The sequence below is a fragment of the Poromitra crassiceps genome, assembly GCF_964638095.1.
Source record: "Poromitra crassiceps genome assembly, chromosome: 23".
Taxonomy (NCBI): domain Eukaryota; kingdom Metazoa; phylum Chordata; class Actinopteri; order Beryciformes; family Melamphaidae; genus Poromitra; species Poromitra crassiceps.
Window position 1 is genome coordinate 4532633 of NC_139639.1, and position 25401 is coordinate 4558033.

General features: G+C 44.6%; 2 protein-coding genes across 3 annotated transcripts in view; both read left to right on the forward strand.

Annotated features, from left to right (window-relative positions):
* Positions 1-18126, forward strand: part of LOC310797443 (solute carrier family 22 member 23-like) — a gene marked incomplete at its 5' end in the record, with an annotated part of 61889 nt that extends 43763 nt beyond the window's left edge. The window contains 6 exons of the mRNA XM_083659825.1: positions 570-697; positions 3494-3596; positions 5535-5770; positions 6861-6893; positions 11403-11526; positions 13395-18126. Of these exons, the coding sequence (XP_083515951.1) occupies positions 570-697; positions 3494-3596; positions 5535-5770; positions 6861-6893; positions 11403-11526; positions 13395-15000 (2230 nt within the window). The 3' untranslated portion in view covers positions 15001-18126. The remainder of the gene's footprint in view (positions 1-569; positions 698-3493; positions 3597-5534; positions 5771-6860; positions 6894-11402; positions 11527-13394) is intronic.
* An 891-nt stretch (positions 18127-19017) lies between these two features.
* On the forward strand, positions 19018-24071 carry LOC310797288 (tubulin beta-2A chain; the record flags this gene model as incomplete). Of its 2 annotated transcripts, none has more annotated exons than XM_083659650.1 (4): positions 19018-19074; positions 19480-19600; positions 21357-21467; positions 22987-24071. In XM_083659650.1, the coding sequence occupies 4 exons, from the start codon at positions 19018-19020 to the stop codon at positions 24069-24071; spliced, it is 1374 nt and encodes a 457-aa protein (XP_083515776.1). The 2 variants fall into 2 exon arrangements, with proteins under 2 accessions (XP_083515776.1, XP_083515775.1); XM_083659649.1 differs by having other exon boundaries at positions 19480-19588.
* Positions 24072-25401: the final 1330 nt, after the last annotated feature.

Here is a 25401-nt window from a genome sequence, read left to right on the forward strand (position 1 = left end):
TCGCTTCCAAGGACATTTTGCAGCAGTGTATTTATTCACAGCCGAATTAGATTTAATGTCTGATCGTTATCGTCATTTCCAGTGACCTCTACCGTGACTACAGTCTCTCCTGCTCGGGCACAGGCAGTAAACACTCTGTATTCACCTCCATGTATCCTGCCATGGCTCACAGTAGACACTACAGCACCCCAGCTGAGGTGCACACAGCTCCTCTGCCAGCAGAGGAAAATCCCAGAATTGAGATTCATCACAGGGCATGGCAGGTTCTTTCCAAAGAGCTTTCCATTCAGAAACAATCAAACGTACTTAGAGGCCCTAATCTCTGATCACGCAACAATACTGCTGATAAAAAGCACTTCAATCAGCCAGGGAGACAAAGAGGTGAATTTATTTTGATAGTAAGATGGGGGATTTCCGCCGTGGAAGGAGGACGATGTAGTGAGAGATTTGAATCGGTCTCTCCACCGATGTCTGTTGATGTCTGTGATGTAACGGAGGACTGGTTTCATTGCGACTTGCGCTTCTCTTGCTTCTCTTATTAAGTAGGAAGTCTTCCGTCTTGTTGACAGGATCTTCCCCGAGTCGCTGCGCTGGCTGCTGGCCACTCAGCAGTACTGCCGCTCCAAGTGGATCATGGGACACATCGCAAAGAAAAACCAGGTGAACACGGAGCTCGACGCTGACCAGGTCCTCACAGGTAAACGGATCCACACACCCATTTTCACGTCATCAACGTTCATTTTCCGTTGGTGGAAAAAGTCACGCCTTTCTTATTTTGATGTTGATTAGCATAATGAAGAGCACTGTCTCTATTCTTTATAACCGTTAGAAAATTCAAAAACATGCATTCTTATACGTTTGGTGCAATGTCATCTTCCAAGCAAATGGTTTCTCTGCAAGGAGCATCCATTATATACATTATATACATCAGTGGTTCTCAAATGGGGGTCCGGGGACCCCCAGGGGTCCGTGGCACTTTGCAAGCTGGTCCGCGAAAGGTTTTCAGGAAAATAAAAATAAACACTTTTTTGTGTGCAAAAGCTTCATAGTTCAACGAAAATATCTTATGCTTTAAATCTAAAATGGTTCATGGATTACATTCTAATCTAATAAACCTATCAATTTAAAAGTCAAGCACGTTACCGTGGAAACAATTAAAGCTTAGCCCAAAATCACAAATCAGAATGAGGGGGTCCCCGGTATATTTTCTATCTTGTAAGCGGTCCTTGGCTGAAAAACATCTGAGAACCTCTGCATTACATTGTGTCATTTAGCAGACTCTTTTATCCAAAGCGACTTACAATAGTAAGTTTTTGTCAAAAGTAGTGCAAACACCTGTGCATCAGACTTATTCGGCTAAGACCTTTAAAAAGGAATAAGTAGCATTTGTTGATAGCTGAAGAATAAGTTGCTTTTTCCTCTTTTTGTTGCATCGCCGGTTGTGCTTTCCTAAATAAGGCAGATTGACACGGATACATCCGTTTCTTGTCTGGTAACCATAGTAACAACAGGCCACCCTTGAGGTATAGCAGCAGCGCGGGCGAGCTAAACATACACTATGGCACTCTGGGGCTGTCATTAAGTTTCCTTATTGCCTCGGGTGGGTGGACAAGCGCTGACACGCGCGGTGCACTGCCAGCTGATGGACACAGGTCAGCCGCTGCTGACCCAGGTTTAGCTGTTAGTGGCTACATGCATAAGAGAGCTGCCAGACTCGTGAAAGCAGAGAGCAGGGCTAAGTAACATGTTATCAATCAAACGTCACAGTAGATTGCATCTATTTTAATGGGGTTTAACGACACTGTTTACCGTCGTATACATCTGCCGTCTTTGACGTGCCATTTCACGATTATCACTACCTTCAAAAAGCAGCGACTCTGCAGGCAAAAAAAAAAAAAAATCAAAGAAAAACCACTCTGTGAAATAGACTCTTTTTTTAGAACCCAGAGACTGTGTGTGTTGTGCCAATGCAGCAATGAGAAAAGTACATTGCCATAGGCATTAATTTGTCCTCTCTTGCTTTTACAGTAACTGGCTGTCCCCCCCATATGTATAGTCATATATATATATATATATATATATATATATATATATATATATATATATACTGTGTGTGTATTAGGGATGGGCATCGAATTTCGAATTTTCGAATAATCGTTGTTATTATCAAGGTCGACTTTTATTATTGAAATTCGAAATTCGATTTTTTTTTTTTTTTTTTTTTTTTTTTTTTTTTTTGAGTGAAATGTTGCATTGTCTCCCCTGATTCTAAGTACCGGTATAGTCAAATCGCTATAAGCATTTTAAGCAAGGTTTATGGAAAAATGAATGGCGGATGAAATCCCATGAAGAGGGAGAGGGGGTGACTTTGGCACCCCTTTGGCACTCAGACCTGAGCCTACTAAATATTTAATGAACCACAACCACTCATGATTGTCAAAACTGTTTTTTATTTTCGAAAATGTCAATGTAAAAAAAATTAAAATGTAAAAAAAATTAAAATGTAAAAAAAATTAAAATGTAAAAAAAAATTTTTTTTTTTTTTTTTTTACATTTTTTTATTTATTTTCGAAATTCGAATTAAATTCGAATTTGGCCAGCGAATTTCGAATAGTGTTTTTGCTAGAAATGCCCATCCCTAGTGTGTATATATATATTCAAGTATTCGGCTCTACATACTACGTTTGCATTCCCACTACTGATTAATCTGCATTTATTATTGTACATTGCTGACACAATCGGAAGCGAAACTGGGGCACGACAAAATGTGTGTGTCAGTAAGCGCTGAGGATATACAGTAGGCTCTGTAAAGTGGCTAATAATTAGCATAGCTGTTTGGTAGGCTTAGTGTGATAACGTAGGCCTGCTGCTTGTCCAGAGGATCAGTGGGAAAAGCCTCCGTGATAGCAGCCGGAGATAAGGTTGGAGCAGTGCTGCTGCAGTAGTGTGGTGTGGTATGCTGGAGCAGTGCTGCTGCAGTAGTGTGGTGTGGTATGCTGGAGCAGTGCTGCTGCAGTAGTGTGGTGTGGTATGCTGGAGCAGTGCTGCTGCAGTAGTGTGGTGTGGTATGCTGTCACATGCCTGTGGCAACACGAACACACACACAGTCAGAATGCGGAGGTTTGTCTCTGTGGCAACCCTGCAGTGTGATACCAAAACATCCTCTGCTACTGTATTGTATGTGTGTGTGCCTGTTGTGGGGGTGTGTGCCGTTTCACAGGCGTCGTCCTCCTCCATTGTTGTCCTCTACCTGTCCCCCCCTCGGGCCCGTGTCGCAGGACGTGGTGATACCTGCCTGTCTCACACAGTGGGAAAAGATTCATCACATAGTGATGGAATGTGCTCGGAGACGTCGTTAAAAATCATGAAGAAGTTCTGCGGGGCACAAGTGTCCTTGTTTGACTCCTTAGAGCCCCCTAACGGTGTCTGTCTTTCCTCTGACCTGGAAAGACAAATTGACGTGGCGATGTTCGCTTTGCTTTTCCTCTTCCAGAACTGCAGAGAGCTCTTCAGAAGAAACCCAAAAAGACGTGCATCGTCAAAATGGTCGGGACCAGGAACCTGTGGAAGAATATCGTCGTCCTCTGCGTCAACTCGTAAGTGTTTAGTATTATTGCTGTTGTTGTTATTATTGTTATTATTAATTGTTTTGTGAGGCATTTTGTGCCGTCAAGATGTTACTATTATTGACCTGGAAACTCGATAACACCGTTGATCAAGTCGCCCTCGCCACTGTGTGCCTCTCCATATTTGTGTCTCTCTGTTGGCGAGACGTGTGATCGCTCCTCTCCTCTCTCCTCTCTCCATCCTCCACCTCATCTTCAGCTGAGGCACACACAGATTTGGCAGATCTGCCTCTGAGCACGCTGTCCTGGCTCCCTCACTCTCCATGTATTATGCATTAGCTGTGTCCTTATGACACAGTGCACAACCAGAGAGAGAGAGAGAGAGAGAGAGAGAGAGAGAGAGAGAGAGAGAGAGAGAGAGAGAGAGAGAGAGAGAGAGAGAGAGAGAGAGAGAGAGAGAGAGAGAGAGAGAGAGAGAGAGAGAGAGAGAGAGAGAGTGTGTGGGGGTGTTTTTTTGGGTGTGTGTGTTTGTGGCATTTGCGTGTGTGTATGTGATATGTGTTTTGGGGGGTGTTTGTGGCATGTGCGAGTGTGTATCATGTTTTTTTGGGTGTGTTTGTGGCATGTGTGTGTGTAAGTATGTGATATGTGTTTTTGTGTGACTGTTTGTGGCATGTGCGTGTGTGTATGCGACATGTGTTTATGGGTGTGTGTGTGTTTGTGGCATGTGCATGTGTGTATCATGTTTTTTTTGTGTGTGTTTGTGGCGTGTGTGTATATGTGATATGTGTTTTCGTGTTCGTGTGTGTGTTTGTGGCGTGTGTATGTAATATGTGTTTTTGTGTGTGTGTGTTTGTGGCGTGTGTGTATGTGATATGTGTTTTTGGGTGTGTTTGTGGCATGTTTGCGTGCATTTTTGAGATAAGTTGAGATGAGAGAAAAAGCGATAAACCTCAAACGTTGCCTGTTCCTATCTTCTGTCCACTCCCATGCCCTCCATCTTTGATGCCACTCTGCTCGGATGGCCTTTCTCTGTTTGTTTCTTCTTCATCTCTTCCCTTGGCGTAGCCTCTTTTCTTCCTTTCTTCTTCTGTTTCCTGTTCTCCCTCCTCTCCTCCCTTCCCACGATGCATTGTGCCGTCACAGTTTCTCTCCATTCTCAATCTACATACTCCATTATCTCTTCTCCCCCACATTCTCTGTACCATCTGCCCTTCTTCATTAGGGCTGTCAAAATTGACAAAAGACGCTTGATTATTTCTTCTAAAACAAGAGGGAAAATCAACACCACGAGAGAGACATAACTACTTGTATAAGTATGTTTATTTAAACATAAACAAGTCTTTTAAAATATCTACATACCTGCAATTACAATGTCCTATACAGCAAAACAGCAGAACGCGCGATCTCTCAGAGCGAGATCATATGAATGATTGGTAACTGATATGTGTGTGATTATATATTTTCCAGATTTGTCCTCAGGGTGCTACTGGTGGAATGCTAGGCTAGCTGTAGCGTACATACGTACCTTGCATACAACTTTACCTCCAGGTTCCAGGTTTTTTAGTTTTTCTTTTGCAATTCGAATATATAATCGAATTTAGAATATTCGTTGACACCCCTAGTCTCCATCTCTTCCCTGATATTTCTCCACGTTCTCTCTTTCCTTAGTTCCGTTAGTGTCTGTCTTGTTTTGTTCTCTCTCTCCACTCTCCTCTCTCTCCAACCCCCCTTTTCTCTTCTCCCTCCCTCTGCTCTCTCTTCCCCTCCCTCTCTTCTCTTCTCTTCTATACTTGCATTTTATATGTTTTATATAAGTTGTTAAATTCTGTTTATTGATTGTGCTTAGCTAGATTTAGCTAGACACATTCTCTGTAAAGTCCTCTGAGACGTGCTTGTGAATTAGAGCTATACAAATAAACTTTGACTTGGCTCAACCCTTCTCCCCGTTTACGTTCCTTCCTCCAGGCTGACGGGCTATGGGATCCACCACTGCTTCGCCCGCAGCATGATGGACCCGGAGGCCCTGGAGACCACCATGTTCCACAACTTCTACGCCGACTACTACACCATGGCGGGCATCGCCGTGGCCTCCTGCATGGCCCTGTGCCCCGCCGTGGGGCTGATGGGGCGGCGCGGGGGCCTCCTCATGTTCATGATCATCACCGCCCTGGCGTCGCTGCTGCAGCTGGGACTGCTCAACTGTGAGTACCGCATTTAGCCTGGTTCACCTCAGCCATTTTGTGTCTAAAAGGCAGGAAGTAACAACAGGTGCGAGCAAAACATTAACAATGTTTGTTTGCATGTTTTACTGGCAAAGGAAATTCATGATTTCTACCACAGGGGGCGATCTCACACACACAATCTGTACACATGCACCTGTGTACAGATTGTAGTCACGACACGTGTGCCCAATAGAAGAGTTTAGCCTACATGGGTTTATGAAGGACGGTACTGACATTTTAGTACTGAAGCTTCTGATGTTTTGTATATTCAAACTGGAAACGCATCTGAAACTACATTTAGGCCAGGGGAGACTCAAGCCTTCCATTGAAACAAATATGAAGGATCTTTAAGGCAGGGAAACTGGGAATACATGAATTGCTTCATTAACAGAAAACCAGAATGCTGTGGTAGATGTGGTCAGGGAGAAATTCCATCATATTGGAGACAACATGGATGTCCAATATCCAATCAAATCCAATATACCAGTCTAGCACAAATGTTCAAAACCTGATCAATACCTTGTTATTTCACCACCAGGATCAGAGTCATCTTTATTTGTGCCTGTCCAAGTCCAGTGTCTCTTACAAAGATGCTTTTCTTAATGGTGGATATCTCATGTTGTAAAGAAACACGTCAGTTTGAACAATGTCTAAATGATGATGCTTTTAGACCGTTTTACCACTGGACTTTCAAACTGCAGTGTTGTGTAGCGAGGGCGCTCCACATGACCAAAACACTACTCCAGTCAGTTAGTCCATTCAGTTAGAAATGAGCTCGACTTAATGTTTAACCGTGAGTCAACACATTAAGCTTATGTGCAGGATGCTTCGTGTTCCCCTTTGAACTGGTTTATGTTTTAACATTTTAACCTCGTGTTGACAAGCTTTGCGCAACACATATATATATATATATATATATATATATATATATATATATATATATATATATATATATATATATGTATGTATGTATGTATGTATGTATATATACAGTATATACACAAAATTACTACTGTATGTCATTGATTCACTAATACATAACTTTCTTTTACTCTCTTTAATCCTCTAGTGCTGGGGAAGTACAGTGTCCAGCTGAATATAGGTAAGTTCATTTATTATTTATTATAATAAATTATTATTATTTATAATGTTGTTGTTGTTGTTGTTGTTGTTGTGTTTTAAAGTTAGGCAGATGAATTGAGAAATAATCAATAATACATTTCAATCATGAGAGGCTAGTTGGTAGGATTTAACAAACTTTATTTAGCAATTGGCATGCATGGCAAATACTTTGGCGTATGACTCCATTAGACAGTGGCGCTCCTCTTGAGGCGAGAGGAGGGCATCTGCATAGGCTAGGTTAGGGGATCCCCCAACCCCCCTTCCCCCTGGGGGATCCTCATCCTCAGTCAAGACTCATTGGTGGCGGACTGGGGAGGTGGGTGGGGCAAAACAACACTTCAGAGGACAGCTTCTGGGGAGATGGACTGCCGTGAAGCTAGCTGCTGCTATGATCGGCCAGAGAGAGAGGCAACGTAGAACCCTTGCTATATACTGTATACTAGAATGAACTGACGTCATATCTGACGTCATACTAGAACTTGACTGACGTCGCGCGGTGAGCAGGTTATGCATGTGTGGCCTTCTGCTTGAAATTTGGTCTGGAAACCTCACGACTATAGATCAGAAGTAATGATGTTGTGGTTGATATCAGCCTGTAGAAGTTGTGAATGGAAGCTTCAGTCACTCAGTTTGCTGCACACACGATCTGGACCACGTTTTTGGAAAATGCGCCGCACAGAGAATTCATTAGTGACTACAAACCCTGGAGAGAGTGCTAATGAAGTCCTTGGTGTAATTACATCTGGCTGTTCACTCATGTCTCTCCTCTTTGTGTGGAACAGAAGGAACCTCTGTGTTATAGGGATGTCACGATACCAAAATTATGAGTTCGATACCGATACCTGCCTAAGTATCTCGATACCGATACTGAAACGATACCACGGCAAAAAACTAAAACATCAGGAAAAGTATTGGAATAAATAGAGGGGACAAAACATGGAACTTAAAACTTATTTTATTGATTTAACAAGGTAATGCACAGCCATGTAGTCATTTTACTACATGCTGGTAGTACTGCCACCACGTGTGGCGCTGAACATGCTAGAACTTTTATTATCTAGTGTAAAATTAACATAATCTCTCCTGTAAACATATTTTAAAGGAATGTCAACCGTTTAAACTTATAAATAATATAAATAAAATATATTTTCATACAGCTGCTACACTATTATAGCTATTTGTTTTATCCAAAAAAAGTACTCTGTACTTGCAGCTCCTAAGCTTCATTAACATGAAGTGCCTGATTTATGGTTAATCTAGTAATATATATTATTTTCACACATAAATGTAGGCTATTGAAATGTAGGCTTATTATGTGGTGTATTCCCAGCCCCCCCCCCCCCCATACGTGTAGGCTAGGTGTTTTTTACAATGAATTCGTATATCATTAATAATTGGGATTATTGTAAATATTAGGATAGGTGAGATCAGATGACTGCTTACCATGTAAAAGCTTTAATAACACTGGCATTGAGGACCATAGTGTTATTAAATATTGTACATGGTATGCAGTCATCTGATGTCCCCTCCCCTAAACGTTACATGTCATGACTTTCTCCTTGGCAGAGATCTGTGCTCCAGCACATTGCCTCGTGTTTCACTGTAAACGAGTAGGCTATTGTGACAAGCGAACTTTTTCAGTGAAACAAGTTCGCTTGTCACACAATACTCGTTGGACTTATTTGAGGGCATGTATGTTTATCGTTCACGTTCGCTAACCTGTCGGTCTTTAAACTCTTTGAACAGGTCGGGGTGCCTGTCGGCAAGATGTTTAGCCAGGTTCGATGTGTTTGATCCTTTCGCTTGCGTCACGTTGAAGCACCTTTTACACACTGGTTTGGATGTGTCCACGGGCTTGCCTTCGCTGTCGGCAACGTAAGCAAAATATTTCCATATTTCGCTTCGTGCATCTGCTTTTTCTACAAGCGTTGGTCGGCTTGCAAGACTAGAAGAAGCCGCTGCCATTTTCGCTGCGTCTGTCCTGTGTGTCGGGGTGCTGTAGTGAGGACGACTGTGGCCAGAGAGCGAGCAGAGAGGGAAGAGAGGAAAGTCGACACGCCCCCACATGAAGCAGAGCTTTTTTTCACTTTTCACGAGTCACCATTGGTTCAAGGCAAGGCTGTGTTGCCTTCACGTGAGGTGGGAGACAGGCTCTCAACTGTAATGCCGCTGTGTCTCTCTCCTCCGCTAACAAACACCACGGTCGCACACTGACGCAACCCATGACATTTTTTTAAGTATCGGTACTAAATTAACGTGGTATAGTATCCTTTTTAACGGCAGGGAACCGCGGTACCATACTAATACCGGTATACCGTGCAACCCTACTGTGTTATGGAGCTGTGTGTCTGTCTCACTGACCCCTCAGCAGCCATCTCTTCCTCCTCTGCTCTTCTGTTTATTTTCTTCCCCTCTAATCCCCCTCCGTGCTGCAGAATGATGTCAGACGAGGGATTAGAGATTATGAGCGATCGCAGAGCGCTCTCCTATCATCCTCTCTGTGTCAACTTCAACGCATCTCATTGGTAGCATTCAAACGACGCTGGGTCTAAATGAGCCGTCGGGTCCGACAGTCGGTGTATAAAGGCCTAATCTACATGTACAGTAACGGATCAAAACAAAATGATGTTTTTTTCATCAATGCATAGTTGCAATTGGTTGTGATGACGCCTTCTATTTGTTATGATCCTGGCACACCTAGACGGTGCACAGAACCAGTGTCTCCCCTACCATTCTACAGACCTGGCGGGCCCGCCAGGCCGACGACGTCCCCGCCAGGCCAGATTATTATTTATTTATTTATTCCTGCTCTCCCCAAAATTTCAATAAACCTTCATGGCATATTATTACAATACAACAATACTGGTGTTGACAGTAATAGAAGATGCCAAATCATTCAAAACAATAAGCATTTTGCTTTTAGGAGCATCGTGCGGCGCTGTTCCAAAACGTGTCACCGTGTGTCGTTGCCTGGGGAAACGCACATCCCATAATACAACTGTTCGCATCGCATCCCATAATAGTATGATGATACTTGAGATGCCATTGCGAACATGGATGCGAACGAACAGGTTAGCTAAAAGTTTAGCGTCGCCAGCGAGGGCCCCCACCGTTGCGGTCGTCGGGGTACGTTTTGAAATCCCTCCAGGCCTGACATTTTTTCTAGTTGAAACACTGCAGACTTTAGTGCGACTAGTTTTTATTGATTTCTCCTCGGCTTTTAGTTGTTTCCAGCCTCACATTTGAGCAGAAAGGTTAGAGAGCAAACACAACATTGATCCTGGCCTGATATATTGGCTGATGGACTTCTTAACTGAAAGGTCGCAACGTGTGAAGGTTAATGGCATTTTATCTGATGTTCTTTTCCCCCCTCGCCTCTTGTACTGTATTTGTCTTCTACACTAACGCATGCCAAAGCCTATATTATGTTACGTCATTTGGCAGACGCTTTTTTTTATCCAAAGCGTTCTATAAAATATGTGATATGTGATATTATGTGAGGCGTCATATCATGAAGTTTGCCCACGATTCTGTCATAGTGTGGTGCTTAATGATCAAGCTGTTTTGAGTTTTATTTTATTCCCGTTTTATTGAATCGGTCCTCCTCACATTCTCCTTCATCAGTTGGTACGGGTCTCTTACCCTCAAAAGTAGAAACAGATTGCAGCGTATGGTCAAAGTGTGCAGCAACATTGCAGGCACGACCTTGAATGACCTTCCTCATCGGTGGTTAGGACTTTGAAGAAGGTCCAGTCGATCCGGGCTGATCCCAGCCACCCCGCTGTCCAACGAGGTCAAGCTGCTTCCGTCTGTCTGCAGATACAAGATGCAGGAGCGATAAACTTAAGAGCTCATTTGTCCCTGCTGCCATTGGCCTTTTAAATAACTCAGTGATTGTTATATTGTATTGGTTGTCTATTATTGCTTCTCTGATGGTTATGTGGATACTGCTGGGCCATTGCCCCTCGGGAATGAATAAAGACAACCTTGAACCTTGCACCTACTAGCATAGAAGTGACAGTACAGCAATTCACATGACTACTAGCTTAGCTTGTATCATAATAATTCATTCGATAGTGTGAAAGTCCTACACGAGGCAATATTAATAGAATCGGATGATTGTTTATCTGTTGGAAAACTTTAATGAGGTGGTACCCTTAATTTTCAACAGTTAAAAACCTTCATAGAATGGCATTCTCTCTCTTCTCCCATTTCTCCTGTCACTCTCCACTGTATATTTTCTAATTAAGCAGACAAAAACAAAAGATGCTATGAAAGTTGAAACTACACCAACAACACCAACTTGACACATCCATATTTCTAAGGAAGTTATGCTTTTTAGAAAGAATATGGACCTCAGAAAATGTGTTATTTTGGACACTTCATAATTGCACATTCCACGCTGCACCTGGTATTCTCGCTGTATAATCACTATGCAGAGCACAGAGTGAAAAGTGGTGTATGTTTGTGTGTTTTGCTTTGTCTGCAGAGCGCTCGGATACGCTGAATAGGAACTTCTCCATTGCCTTCTCCATTATCGGCATGTTCTCCTCCCACGCAGTCAGCAACCTCAGCATCTTCTTCTGCGCTGAGATCACACCCACCGTCATCAGGTAAGCAACGAAACACCGGGAAAATACATGGTTTTTTCTTCTTCTCACAGGGTAAGTCAGGGCTAGCAAATTAACAGGGCAGAAGTAAAGTACGGTAACCGTTAATGTAATTTCCAAAACAGTACTTTTATTACAGTTACTAATCCAAGTAACTTCAAGTTACTGCATTACTTTCTCCAGCGCTGACACAGCACTAGAACAAAGTGTGGAGATAGGTCTGGCTATGTGAGAATACTGCGTTGCCCGTTTTCGTTTTTGTCCTAGGTAGAGCTGCAACGATTAATCGATTAGTCAATCGACAGAAAATTAATCAACAACTATTTTGATAATCGATTAATCGTTTTGAGTACAATTTTAAGAGAAAAGGTCTAAATTCTCTGATTCCAGTGTGAATATTTTCTGGTTTCTTTACTCCTGTATGACAGTAGACTGATATTACTTTGAGTTGTAGACAAAACAAGACATTTGAGGGCGTCATCTTGGACTTTGGGAAACACTGATCGTCATTTGCTACCATTTTCTGACATTTTATAGACCAAACAAATATTGCTGTAGCACCCTCCATGGGTGATTTTTTTCTTTCTGTCCACCAGATTCATGCCACACCCCTGAAAAATGTTTTGGCAAATTTTGGAGGCGATCGGAGCAACCGCGCATCTTGCAACTCCAGACAAACAGATACAGACACGCCTCCAATTATATTAGTAGGATTCCAATACTTTTAAACTTATAATATCCCCTCACAACATGTTTTAAGATGTATAAAGACTATAATAATTTGTGCGATGTGGTTTGTCCACCAAAAAGGTGCACATAAAGTGTGAAAGCCGGGAGAGCGCGAGACGAGAGAGACGGACAAACAACGTTACATCATTTTTGTCTGTCGTGCATTAAAACTAAACTACGGTAACTAGCCTGTTTTGAAAATGTAAGGAATAGAAAGTACAGATATTTGTGTTAAAATGTAGGGAGTAAAAGTAAAAAGTTGTCAGTAAAAATAAATACTCTGTAGTAAAGTACAGATACCTGAAAATGATACAGTAACAAAGTATTTATACTTAGTTACTTCCCATCTCTGGTAATAAGTAACTAATTACATGATTGAGTAACTTGCCCAACACTGGTGTTCACTGCTGTTCTAGTACGATGTATACTTTTAATGTTACTCAAATGATCAGCCGTCGGGTGACTACGAGTGTCAGTGATGTCGTGACCAAAAGCCGGAAAGCGTTTACACCGTTTTATGATCCTGATTGGCGTATGATCCAGTCAATAAGATGGCAGGAAACCAGCGTCACATGACATGTCCCTGCAGATAGATGAGCTGCATGAGATCATTGAACCGCTGCAGAAAACAACACAGCCCCTCACAGTTCAGTGTCAGATGTAATTGTATATCCACATCTTTTACAAATTAGCCGTCCCCTCTGAGGATATGTGACACAGCAATGGGTTTTCATTCTCTTGGGCTATGCAAGGAGGAGTGGTATGCTGTAAGATGGGGTGGCCGATGGGCGCCCTCTGGTGGTCAACACAAGCGATGACAGGAGAGGAATGGGACTGCATGCAAAAGAGGGTGTTTCGCGGTACTGCAGCACTCTCTGCTGCTGTGTGATAAAATGGCAGCGATATGTTAACATAAGCACTGCTACATAAGTGTGACATACATTATAGTTTGTACCCATACCTTGATTATAATATATTTGAATATCATTGCAGGATACACCCTTCACATTTGATCTATGTGGGTGATCTCCAGTAAACATTGAGGCAAATTAAACTGTTACCATTTAGACTGTGAAGATCTAAGCCTTTAGTGGTCATCACTAAATCCTCCCTGGTCATTCCCCTTGTGTCTCCTGCCTTAGGGGCGGTGGCCTGGGCCTGGTCTTGGCCAGCGCCGGCTTTGGCATGCTGACTGCCCCCATAATGGAGCTGCACAATCAGAAGGGCTATTTCCTGCACCACATTATCTTTGCGTGCTGCACCCTCATCTGCATCATCTGCATTCTGCTGCTGCCCGAGACGCGCTACCAGCCCCTCCCCGAGACCCTGGCAGACGGCGAGATCGGCCGCCAACCCCTCCTCCCCCCCCCCAGCAGGAAGCCCGGAGAGCAGCGCCTCCTGCTGGCCCAGTCGGAGAGCAGCAGGGATTACACCAGGGTGCACGACACCCCGCTGCACGAGGCGGCCGCCACGGTGGTGTCCACCATGGACTCCACGGCCTCGTCGGCCATCGATCTGACCGCCCCGTCGGTCATAGACATCCCGGAGCTCCGGCCCGTGAAGGCCGAGCCTAAAGACCCCAACGGCCGCTCGGTGTCCTCCTTATCCGGCACCCCCGTTACGGCCCTGGATAAAGGGAGCGTCCTACTTGCCAGTAAAGAACAACTGCTGTCTTCCACTCCTTTACACAAAGCTCCATGTGCCACTGACCCACTTTTAGCCAACGCCGAAGACCCCACGGCACCTCTCCTGGAATCCATCCAGCCATCCACGGATCCTACTGCTCCCGAGGTGAACGACGCAGCTCCCTCCCCGACAAAAGAGTCAACCACTCCCCCTGCCGTCGAAACTCACCTCTCGTCTTCACCGCGCTCCCCTGTCCCCCAATCCGTGCCTACCTCCATGTTGGTCTGCACCACCCCTGTCATTGAACCCCCGCCGAGCTCCACATTAGACTCTCCCAGCACCACCCCAGCCGATGACATTGACGATATCACCCCGATTTTCGACCTGGTTGCGCCGCCTTCGCCGAAGGCGACGCCCGTGCTTTTAGTGGACTCCCCCTCCCCACCCGTGCATGACAGCGCCCCTCCCTCTCCCGCGCCCTCTCCGGTTCCCGAGACAGACCGCGACATCTCCATTGACCCCGCCCCCTCCACAGACTCGGCCACTCCCATTCAGGCATCTACACCCCTCAGCCCTTTAGCTGCTAGAGACTCTGCCACACCCCCTGTCATAGACTCCGCCCCGACGCCACAGTTAGACTCCACCTCTCACTGTGTTAGCGACGTCCCTCCTCCTCCCCCTACTCCCCCTGTCCAAGTGACCGTTTCTCCTCCGCCCATTGACTCAGCTCCTGCGCCCCCAGTGGACTCTCCCACTCCCCCTGTCATCGACGCCGTCGACCCCCCTACGCCATCCTCCCCCATTCTCCCCGTCACAGACATTGTTCACCCCTCCACTCCAGAACCGACCATTCTCCCCGTCACAGACATTGTTCACCCCTCCACTCCAGAACCGACCATCCTCCCCGTCACAGACATTGTCCAGCCCTCACTGGGTTCAGCCATCTCACTTGTCGTAGACTCGGCGCCGGCCGCCATTTCGGACTCTGGCGCTCCGGAGGCGGCCCGCGCCTCTGTACTGGACTGCACCGTGTCCTCCCCCATAGACTCCGGTGTCCTTCCCATCACGGACTGTACCAGCACAGAGAGCAACAACACTGTCAACGGAGTGGCGTCGTCTTGATCCGACGTCTCCACCTTGGATGCACCGCCACTGGAGGTCTCTGGTGCAGGAAGCAGCACGAGTAACGGGGTGCACTAAACAGTCCTACTCAGGCCTCAGGCGCTTAACAAAGACTGCCCCCTTGTGGAGTTGAGTAAACATGTCTTACAGTGTTGCATGTTTCTCAATCTCCTCTTTACTGCGATTAGCCAATAAATGGGACCATGGCAAGTGGGAGAATGGTGGAGGCTGGTCTGTGACAATGTGACAGCATCTTCTGCTCTGCTGAACGTCACTGGACATCACCAGCCCTATGGACTACTATCATGTAAGTCGATGAGAATCGTTGTCTGTCACTTTCGAAGAGACTTAAATTCTCCCCACAATCACGTGTCACCAAGACCGGTGTGAAACGCAATGTTGTTGAGAAAAGAAAAACGAAACAAAAAAAGACTTTTTGCTCCAATGAAATGTCCATCCAACATATTTGTATAGGAATATCGCCTTACATAGATGGAGGAAGAAATTGTAAGTGTTTTGTCCCTTAGTGAGATAAAAAAAAACAAAAGTCAGAATTGGAGTAATTTCCTGAACACGCCAAAAACAGTTCTGACCAAAAATGTAACGTAGATGTAGTGCCAACAAATAAGACAAGTATGGATAAATATTCACAGTATTAGAATGAAACCTGCTTGGGTGAAATTCTGGATAGTGCTGTCCCTTGTATCATAGAACCGTACGGATTAAAGTGAACCAGATGAGGCGCCAAAGTTCAGAAATACTACTTTTGTGGTATTTTGAGGGGGACAAAAATGATGTCCCCAGATGGTATGTTAAAATTGAAAGATAACTTATGAATGAAATTGCCGAGTTGCATTTGTCAACCTGTGAACAGTGATGTAAGAAAAAAAGATGCCCAAACTTTGTTGGTCGAAAGAAACTTTTATTTTTCCAATCGTTCCAGTCAATGAAATTAATGGTATGCAATTGTTTTTTTTTTGTAAATGTGATATTGTAAGTAAATGCAGACTTTGTTGTTGTGCTTGATTGAGTTTTTTGAGCATAATCTCCCGTGGTGTGCCCTTATTGTACAAAAGCTATAAGGCATTCGTACAATATTTGTGTGAATGTTTAGTGGCACCTTATGCTTTGCATTGAGGACAAAGCATGAAAAGAAAAATGTGAACTTGTCAACAAGTGTTCAAAAATAGCAACCTTAAAAAGACACAAATGCTATTTTTGAAATGAACCTATGGGTGATCAAAATGTTTTGGTTTGATTACAAATTATTACAACATTGCCAACCTTCAGTGTGTTTTTCGAATCATCTTGTAAACATAGCTTTTGTATGTCATGATTCATACATCCACATACAAATAAGTTTACCCTAAAAAAAAAATGCAATATTTTATACATTTGTCAAAGTGACATTTTAAAATGTAAGTTCCATCCTTTGCTTTATTCTCTGTCTAGGGCTTAACATATTAACATTGTTAAATTAACAGACTCTTGCTTACAGAAATTGTCTCTGATAAATATATAGAATAGCCTATATATGTATATGAGGAGCTTTTTCTTCCAAAGCCCATGTCCACCTGTGGACAGCGTTATACTTGACTAAGAATTGTGTCTAACTTGACAATGGTAGCTACATACTTCATGTATCGGAGGTAATTGTAATGCCAGAGAAAGAGCTATGATTACATACAGATAGGCCACTGTTTACAACAATTTTCATAATAATAGCCTACAATACTACCGTACTGTACAACTCTAGAGCCAACTAAATTATGTCTTGTCATTTCAAATGTGATAAAACTCAGTCTCTCACAGTATATTGTATTGCAACTCATTTATCCAGGGAGTAGCAGTTAGAGTGTGGTGTCATTCCGTGGTTACAGACTTCAGTTAGTCTATGTTCTGTTGTTCTCACTGTCTTCTAGTGGAACCACTTTGTGCTTGTGGAAAAACCTCACAGGCGCGTCACTCACCAAAAACTCCCCTATATATCCAAGTAAAAAATGTGCACTGACAAATGCTACACTATGCTTTGATATCTGATGATCGAGCAGACTTGCTTTTTGGTCGTTTCCCCTGTGAATGACATCCTCACACTAACGGCTCAATGCAAGTATGAAGCGTGAATATAAATGGATCATCATTTATAGACGTACGTACGTATGCATAATGAGCGTTTCATGTGTAAGATAACGCCCACGCCATGTCTCAAAGCACAATGTCCTGCAATCACGTGATGTCCGATTCGATCGAGCTTGGCTGCCTTAAAAGTAAAACAAACTGAACAAAAAAACGTTTTTTGAAAGTGGAGTGGAATTTTAAAGACGCTTACAGCAAGTCTGGTTAAACACACTTTTGCAATAGACCCACATATGATTTGTTTTATGGAACCAGGGACACTGGGTTAAATAAGGAATTATTGCATCCACATGCTAAGAGAGGAAATTGACTGCAGCGGTCAATGGCTTCACATCACTCGGGGCTCCCTGTGTCTTTGAACGTTGTTCTCTCTGTCTCAACATTGTACAAATGGATTGTGCGTCGCTCTGTGTCACACCAGTGTCAAGACAGTGATACGGCACAATAGGACCAGTGTCTTCTCCTCTCAGATCTTGTTGCTTGCACTCAATGTCTCCGCTCTGCGTCTGCAGCTCTGCTCGCTCACACCCCGCCTGCCTAGTCAGCAGTCAGTTTCACTTGGGTTCAGGATGCAAAACAGCAGCAGTCAAAATCAAAGTTAGCACCAGCGTTGGCGCCGTAGCCTAGTGGATAATGATGGGTGGGAAAAGCAACACGGATCGATGAATAGAACGGAATACATTATGGACTATCAAACACATTAGCTGCTGTATGCCTTGGTAAATAACTGTGGAAGCACCAAAATGAAATGATAGATCGTAGATCATAACATGGATTGGCAAAGCGTTTCGACCAGGCAAGCAAAGGTCTCCGTGACATTAGGTTCCTAGTGTCCACATTTCAGGTCTTGCTTCTCTCTACAAATGGCTCGGACGGGACATTTGAATGAATGTAGGAACCATGGATTGTACCATTATATTTCAGATTTGTTTTGTTTTGTTGTTTTAACATGAATAATGCACTTGTACATAAGCCATACCTGTTGTTAAAATAAACCACTATTTATTGATCAACTATTGATGTCAATGGATCATTCATTTTTAGCACAACACTTATTGATTCCAAGCAAGTAATGCTCGCATATTGTCGCTCTCAGGAGGTGACCATATCCAAAATAGAAACTTTTCGGGAGCTTAACAAAACTGACTCTTTTCTTAGCTTGACCACCATGTGTTTTTGAGTGTACCCAATAGGGGTAGACAAGGTTTCAAAGGGTTCTAGAATTTTCTCAACCCATAGACGTACACATTATCCTCCAATGGAAGGTAAAACATAACAAATTCCAAAAATGACAAACAAGATGTTCACATGAGAACAGCGATATGTAAAAAGCAGATTCAAAGTATCTGATATTCATTAAAATGATATTGATTCCTCCTGATTGGAGAAACAAGACATTTTTTTTAGAGGTAGCCTATTTGATCCTGATTCCTACTGATCATAAACATGATATTATTTAGTTATGGTAATATATTTGCTATTTTATGTCGGTAAAACAATAGTCTGGACTTTACAGCAGCCACACATTGAAAAGGGCAGCACTCTTTGTGTATGGGACAGACGGGCAGGCAGGCCAGGGTGATGTCAGGCTACAGCAGCGGGTGATGCGGCATCCTCTGGTCCACTGCATCAAACCGGCGCGCTCCCATTGGCTGACAGGGATACAGGGGATGTTGCGCCGGTGCAACGTCATCCAACCAGCAGCACGTTTATCTCTCCGCGGCTCAGCGCTGGTCCTGCGAATGAGGCAAGCAAGTGCTGATACCTATGAGATATAGATACAGCGGAAGGTAGTAGGCTACAGTAAAGCGACTGAAGACTGGACGCCGCGCAAGTCGAGACAGAAAGCTCTGCCCGCCCGCATCCAAAGCGCACCGCACCATGAGGGAAATCGTTCACATCCAGGCTGGACAGTGTGGGAATCAGATTGGGGCGAAGGTATGATCTTTATCTTTATAGTTGACATTTTGGAAAGGGGGGCAACTGGACTGTATGCGGAACGTGACACGTGTTATTATTAATATGTCCATAGTTTATTACTCTGTATGTGTATGTTAACTAAGTGTGTGAGGGATTGCTAACTGTTAGCTAGCTACTTGCTTACCTAGTTACATGTGGGTGCGGTTCTGATCTGCCTGCATGGGCTTTATTGCGACGAGGCTGCAGTGGCGTGGCCCCACTGCTGCGTGTCATTTTGTCACCAAACAGATGCGCAGTTATAGGCCTCAGCCTCACTTACGCACAGTTTCATGCGCGTCACGTTCTATTGTTGTTTGAGCTGAAATTATGCTATAAAAACCCGACATTTTGGAAGTTGATACGCATATATGTGTTCCATCTTAGTTCTGGGAAGTGATAAGTGATGAACATGGCATCGATCCCACTGGCAGCTACCAAGGTGACAGTGACCTGCAACTGGAGCGGATAAACGTCTACTACAATGAGGCATCAGGTACATGTTTGTGTGTAAATCTGTAGCCTACCTTACTGTACTGTGTTCTCAAACCTTTTCACGTCAAGGAGCCCTAAACTGACACAACTTAGACCACAGACCCCAATTTGATAACAATATGCCCCTGGGTCCCCCTCCAAAAATGTTTTATGTTGTTTTCTTTCATGATAATAATAATAATAATAATAATAATAATAATAATAATAACAATAACAATAATGAGTATTATTGCCATTATTATTATTATTGTTTTATGCATTTATTATTATTATTATTATTATTATTATTATTATTATTACTACAGAAACTGTATGAAACCCATGACCAAAATAGTCATCCAGGACCCCTGGAGGTCCCCGGACCCCACTTTGAGAACCACAGTCTTAAACAGATCACACAAGTTTGCATGTGAACAATGCTAAATGCTACATAGCTATTCTGTTTCTATACATCTTCTCACATCCTTTCATGACCTTATGCTCTGCAAACTGTAGACCTCATTTGAAGGTGGGCACAGTATGCCCATGTCACTAATCTAGCTGCCGGGGAAGAAAGTAGGTCCTGAAGAATGAGAATGAGGACAGGAACCTTCTAAAATACATCTCTCATGCCCCCCCCCCCCCCCCCCCCCCCTCTCTCTCTCTCTCTCTCTCATAGGGAGCGCAGATATCTGCAGTCTGTCTCTGTATAGCTGACACAGAGCTCAGTGAAACCTCGGTCTCATCTCAGTTATACATTGGTCTGATTTTATTGGCACGTCATGTTGAAGGTCATTTTACAAAATGCATCCGTTGTCGTCCGTCACAGCTCCACTTAGCAGTCAGACTCAAGCGCTCATCTCATCATGCCTTCGCTAAACTAATGGCCTCCACAGGATATATTCCCTACAATGTCTCGCTCCATTATATTTACAGTGATCAGCAGCAGGCATCATTGATCCCTCCCCCCCCCCCCCTCCTGTTGAGAGTTGGCATTACAGTTGACTACTGGGTCACTATTGTATGCAGATTGATTGAGCATCCCCCCTAATCAATTTCTCGTTAAAAATTAAGAGAGTTGATTGAGAGATTTTTACAGAAGCCGGCGACATTAAGAGGCAGAGGCATGTCTGTGTGGAGATCACTGCCTCTTTGTTTGAGCGGTTTCTGCAGAGCTCAGCACTTCTACAACAAGCAGTGCAGCATGCTGCTGCAGTCTGCATGCAAGGAGGTTCAGAGAGAAAGAGAGAGAGGGAGGGAGAGAGAGAGAGAGAGAGAGAGGGAGGGAGAGAAGGGGGGGAGAGGGAGGGAGAGAGAGAGAGAAGGGGGGGCAAGACACAATAAAACACCATGTGAGGGAGAGGCTGTCATAATCCTTTAAGAGTCATTTCTTTAGCAAACATCAACCTTATAATGATGATATCCCTTTTCTGCTTTTTGATTTTTGTTTTTTTATATACAAACGCTTTAAAAAGGGCCTATGTTTATTTACATGGTTCATTATGATACAGTGCACACTCGAGAGCACTGGTTCTCAACCTTTTTCACATCAAGGACCCCTACACTGACACAGATTACACTGTCATTGTGTTACTTAGTTATGGATGGAATTATAGTGAAAATAAATGTTTTCCCTTTTTTTGCTGGGGGGGGGGGACCCCCTGGAAGCCCCGGACCGGACCCCACGTTGAGAACCAGGATTGCTCTAGAGTGTCAAAGCCTTACTCCACCCACCCATCCATCCACTCCCACTTTGTATTCCTCCATCCTTTGCTCTCTTTCATCCAAAGGTAATAAGTTTGTCCCGCGTGCCATCCTGGTGGACCTGGAGCCCGGTACCATGGATTCTGTTCGCTCCGGCCCATTCGGACAGCTCTTTAGACCTGACAACTTTGTCTTCGGTGAGTGTCCAAGTGATCGCAATGTCACTGTTCATCATCCATGCACCAGCTGCACAGATCAGTGTGTGTGTGTGTGTGTGTGTGTGCGCTACTGCGCTTGTGTGCGTGTGTGCGCGTGTGTTCGTGCGTGCATGCATACGTGTGTGTGTGTGTGTGCGCTACTGCACTTGTGTGCGTGTGTGCGCGTGTGTTCGTGCGTGCATGCATACGTGTGTGTGTGTGTGTGTGTGTGTGTGCGTGCGTGCGTGCGTGTCAGCATCTCGTGTCATGTCCTCTAAGCAGGGCCGCCCATAAGGGGGGGTAAAGGGGTAAGCTTCCAGGGGCATCGCCACTCGGGGGGGGGGCATTGGAGCCAGGCACAAAAAAAAAAAAAAAAAAAAAAAAAAAAAAAAGATAACACTAAAATATATCTCCCATCCTGAAAATGCGGCAACTAATTTATTTTTTGCAAGGAGTCGAACAAATACACAAAACACAGCAGCAGTAACAAGGCATGCTTGGGCAGGAGTGCTCCTGTGGAAAATAGTGCCATTCTGATGTAATCCCCCATCCGACCAGTGCAGTGAGAGGCAGCAATGTGCCGCAAGGCATTTAGTATGCCGGAAAGCCAAAAGAAGAAGAAGAAGAACAAGGCAGGCTTGGGGCGGACCATTTTGCTTGGGGCAGCAGCAGCTAGAGGGACCATTTATGGTGTAACACACAACACAGACAGGTGATAGCAAACAAAACAAGACCGGTGATAGCAAAATGCCAGGAGCAAAACAAAAGTCAGGATGCCAAAATCGCAAGGCAAAAACAAAAGCGGGAGCAGGTAAGGGCTTTAGACCCAAATAATAATCTGTTAACAAACTTTTTTCAGTCAGCTCCGAAAGCTGCAGCGTTGATATGAGTAAAGCGCGTGCGGGGGAGGGGGGGGGGCATAGTGGCTGGACCCTTCCAGGGGCACTGCCATCTCTCTGGGCGGCCCTGCCTCTAAGGCTGAGCTCACAGTAGCTCCACCTGACGTCGGGTGGTGTAAACCAGGTGTAAACTGCTGCAGCCTCTCAGCATTGTGCCAGTAACGTGATGCCTTGCTCATGGGCAGCTGTGCCAGACTGAGGCAGCTCTCACGGTGACTCAGCCAGATACTGCTGCTGCAGTGCTGACAAAAAGCACTGAGGCTATTCTACTATAGAGGCCAATAAAAACCACCTCAGGATGACTCCATTTTTCCTTGCCATGAAAAAGACAGATTAGGGATGAGCTCTGGAAATAACTGCTTTGCTTTTCCATGACAGTAAAGTATACAATATATTGTCTCTTTCATTGAAGCTGATATATCATAATGTTTTTCGTATTTAATTGTGAGTCAGTGCATCACTCTTTTGACTGATTGATCTGAATTGGCCTTCTGTATGAATACTCACCTTGGATTATGAGTCAAAGCATTACGACATCAAACCCTGTGTGTGATAAATAACAAGTCATTAAATGCATTTAAAATGGCGTGCCTTTAAATACTATTACCTGCATCTTACAGGTCAAAGTGGAGCAGGAAATAACTGGGCGAAGGGCCACTACACCGAGGGAGCGGAGCTGGTGGACTCGGTGCTGGACGTGGTGAGGAAGGAGGCTGAGAACTGCGACTGCCTGCAGGGCTTCCAGCTCACCCACTCGCTGGGCGGCGGCACCGGCTCGGGCATGGGCACCCTGCTCATCAGCAAGATCCGTGAGGAGTACCCCGACCGCATCATGCTCACCTTCAGCGTCATGCCGTCCCCCAAGGTGTCGGACACCGTGGTGGAGCCCTACAACGCCACGCTCTCCGTCCACCAGCTGGTGGAGAACACGGACGAGACCTTCAGCATCGACAACGAGGCCCTCTACGACATCTGCTTCCGCACCCTGAAGCTGACCACGCCCACCTACGGAGACCTGAACCACCTGGTGTCGGCCACCATGAGCGGGGTGACCACCTGTCTCCGCTTCCCCGGCCAGCTCAACGCCGACCTGCGCAAGCTGGCCGTCAACATGGTGCCCTTCCCGCGCTTGCACTTCTTCATGCCCGGCTTTGCGCCCCTCACCAGCAGGGGGAGCCAGCAGTACCGCGCCCTCTCCGTGCCCGAGCTCACGCAGCAGATGTTCGACGCCAAGAACATGATGGCGGCCTGCGACCCTCGCCACGGACGCTACCTGACCGTGGCGGCCATCTTCCGCGGCCGCATGTCCATGAAGGAGGTGGACGAGCAGATGTTGAGCGTGCAGAACAAGAACAGCAGCTACTTTGTCGAGTGGATTCCCAACAACGTCAAGACGGCCGTTTGCGACATCCCCCCCCGCGGCCTCAAGATGTCCGCCACCTTCATCGGCAACAGCACGGCCATCCAGGAGCTGTTCAGGAGGATCTCCGAGCAGTTCACCGCCATGTTCCGCCGCAAGGCCTTCCTCCACTGGTACACGGGCGAGGGCATGGACGAGATGGAGTTCACCGAGGCCGAGAGCAACATGAACGACCTGGTGTCGGAGTACCAGCAGTATCAGGACGCCACCTCCGACGAGATGGGAGAATATGAAGAGGACGAATTAGAAGACGAGGAAGAGGTCCGCCATGATGTCCGCCACTGACGCGCCGCTCTATGTGCCATGGGAATTGTGAACCAATCACTTGAAATAATCAATAATTGTTGTTGTTGGAAAGTGCAGAGAGAGAGTAGGAGAAGTATGCTAGGTATGCAAATGTTAAGCTATTTATTGCAGTGTGCAGATGATGATGATATATAGCTGTTTAGCCAATTCTACTGCGTATCAATGTGGCTTATACTGCAAAAGACCAGGCGAGTGATGTTAGAAGCTAACAATTATGTGAGTATTATAGTCATTGGTTTTTCAAGTCATGCTTTGCCAGTGTCAAAAGAGAAAAACTATCGACCTAAATACAGTTTTGTAACATTTACCTCAAAATGCATTCACTGTCACGTCTCAAAATAAAAGATCCAGTCCTACTGTATCACTATTTTCTGTCGTGTTTTATTTTCATTCGTTGCATAGATAAGATAAGTCCCTTCTATCTGCGTTAACCCTGCTATGTGATGTATTTACCATGGGATTGCAGCTTAAAGCCATAACTGAGAAACTTTCTTTTCCTGTCTTGCTGATTAAACTGATTAAACAAGTTAGTTTTTTCTTACTCTTTATAGTGCGTTTTTATGCAAATCTGCTCTGTCATGGTCAGGCAGATCACCTGTAATTTGACGACAAAATGTGTGGACATTAGAATATCTATATATATTAGATTCTATATAAGATTTTTATCAGATAAAGAGCTATTCAGCGAGCTATTCAGCAGTTCTGCAGAAATTCATCAGACTGAGTCAACAAGCAACAAGGGCGGAGCCCAGACTAGAGACAGCGACTAAAATCACATCTGGGAGAAATGTGTGGTTGGACTCAGAGCAAGAAATAGCTAGAGCCTTTCAAACCACTCATTTATTTACCAACAATCTAACGATGTAAATTAATACCAGGTGGATACCATTACCATGACAGCGTCAGCATGAGAATTGCCGATACAAAGTTTGGGCTCCTATTAAGTTATCACAAATTAGGCACATAAGCAAGCACCTGCTATATTAGGGTGGGCTGGTAGGGGGCAACTTTGGTGGTAGGTTGCCAGAGGTTGTCGGTTCAGGGATGGTTGCATTACAGTAGTTGCATTATATTCTAATTCTAATTCTTATGAACTTTTATGATTGAAATGTCATATTTATGCCTAGTGGATGAAATTCAACTGGGTTGGTAAAAGGGGTTTTAAGGGGGTATTTAAGTTAATAAGAAACAACATTACTGGGTCCAAGAAATTTCCAGTAGACTATTGTGGCACCTTGTCTAAAGCCTAAAGAGTAAATGTGGAGTGACACCAGAGGTTTAGCGCAGGTTTAAGCAACCACCACCACCA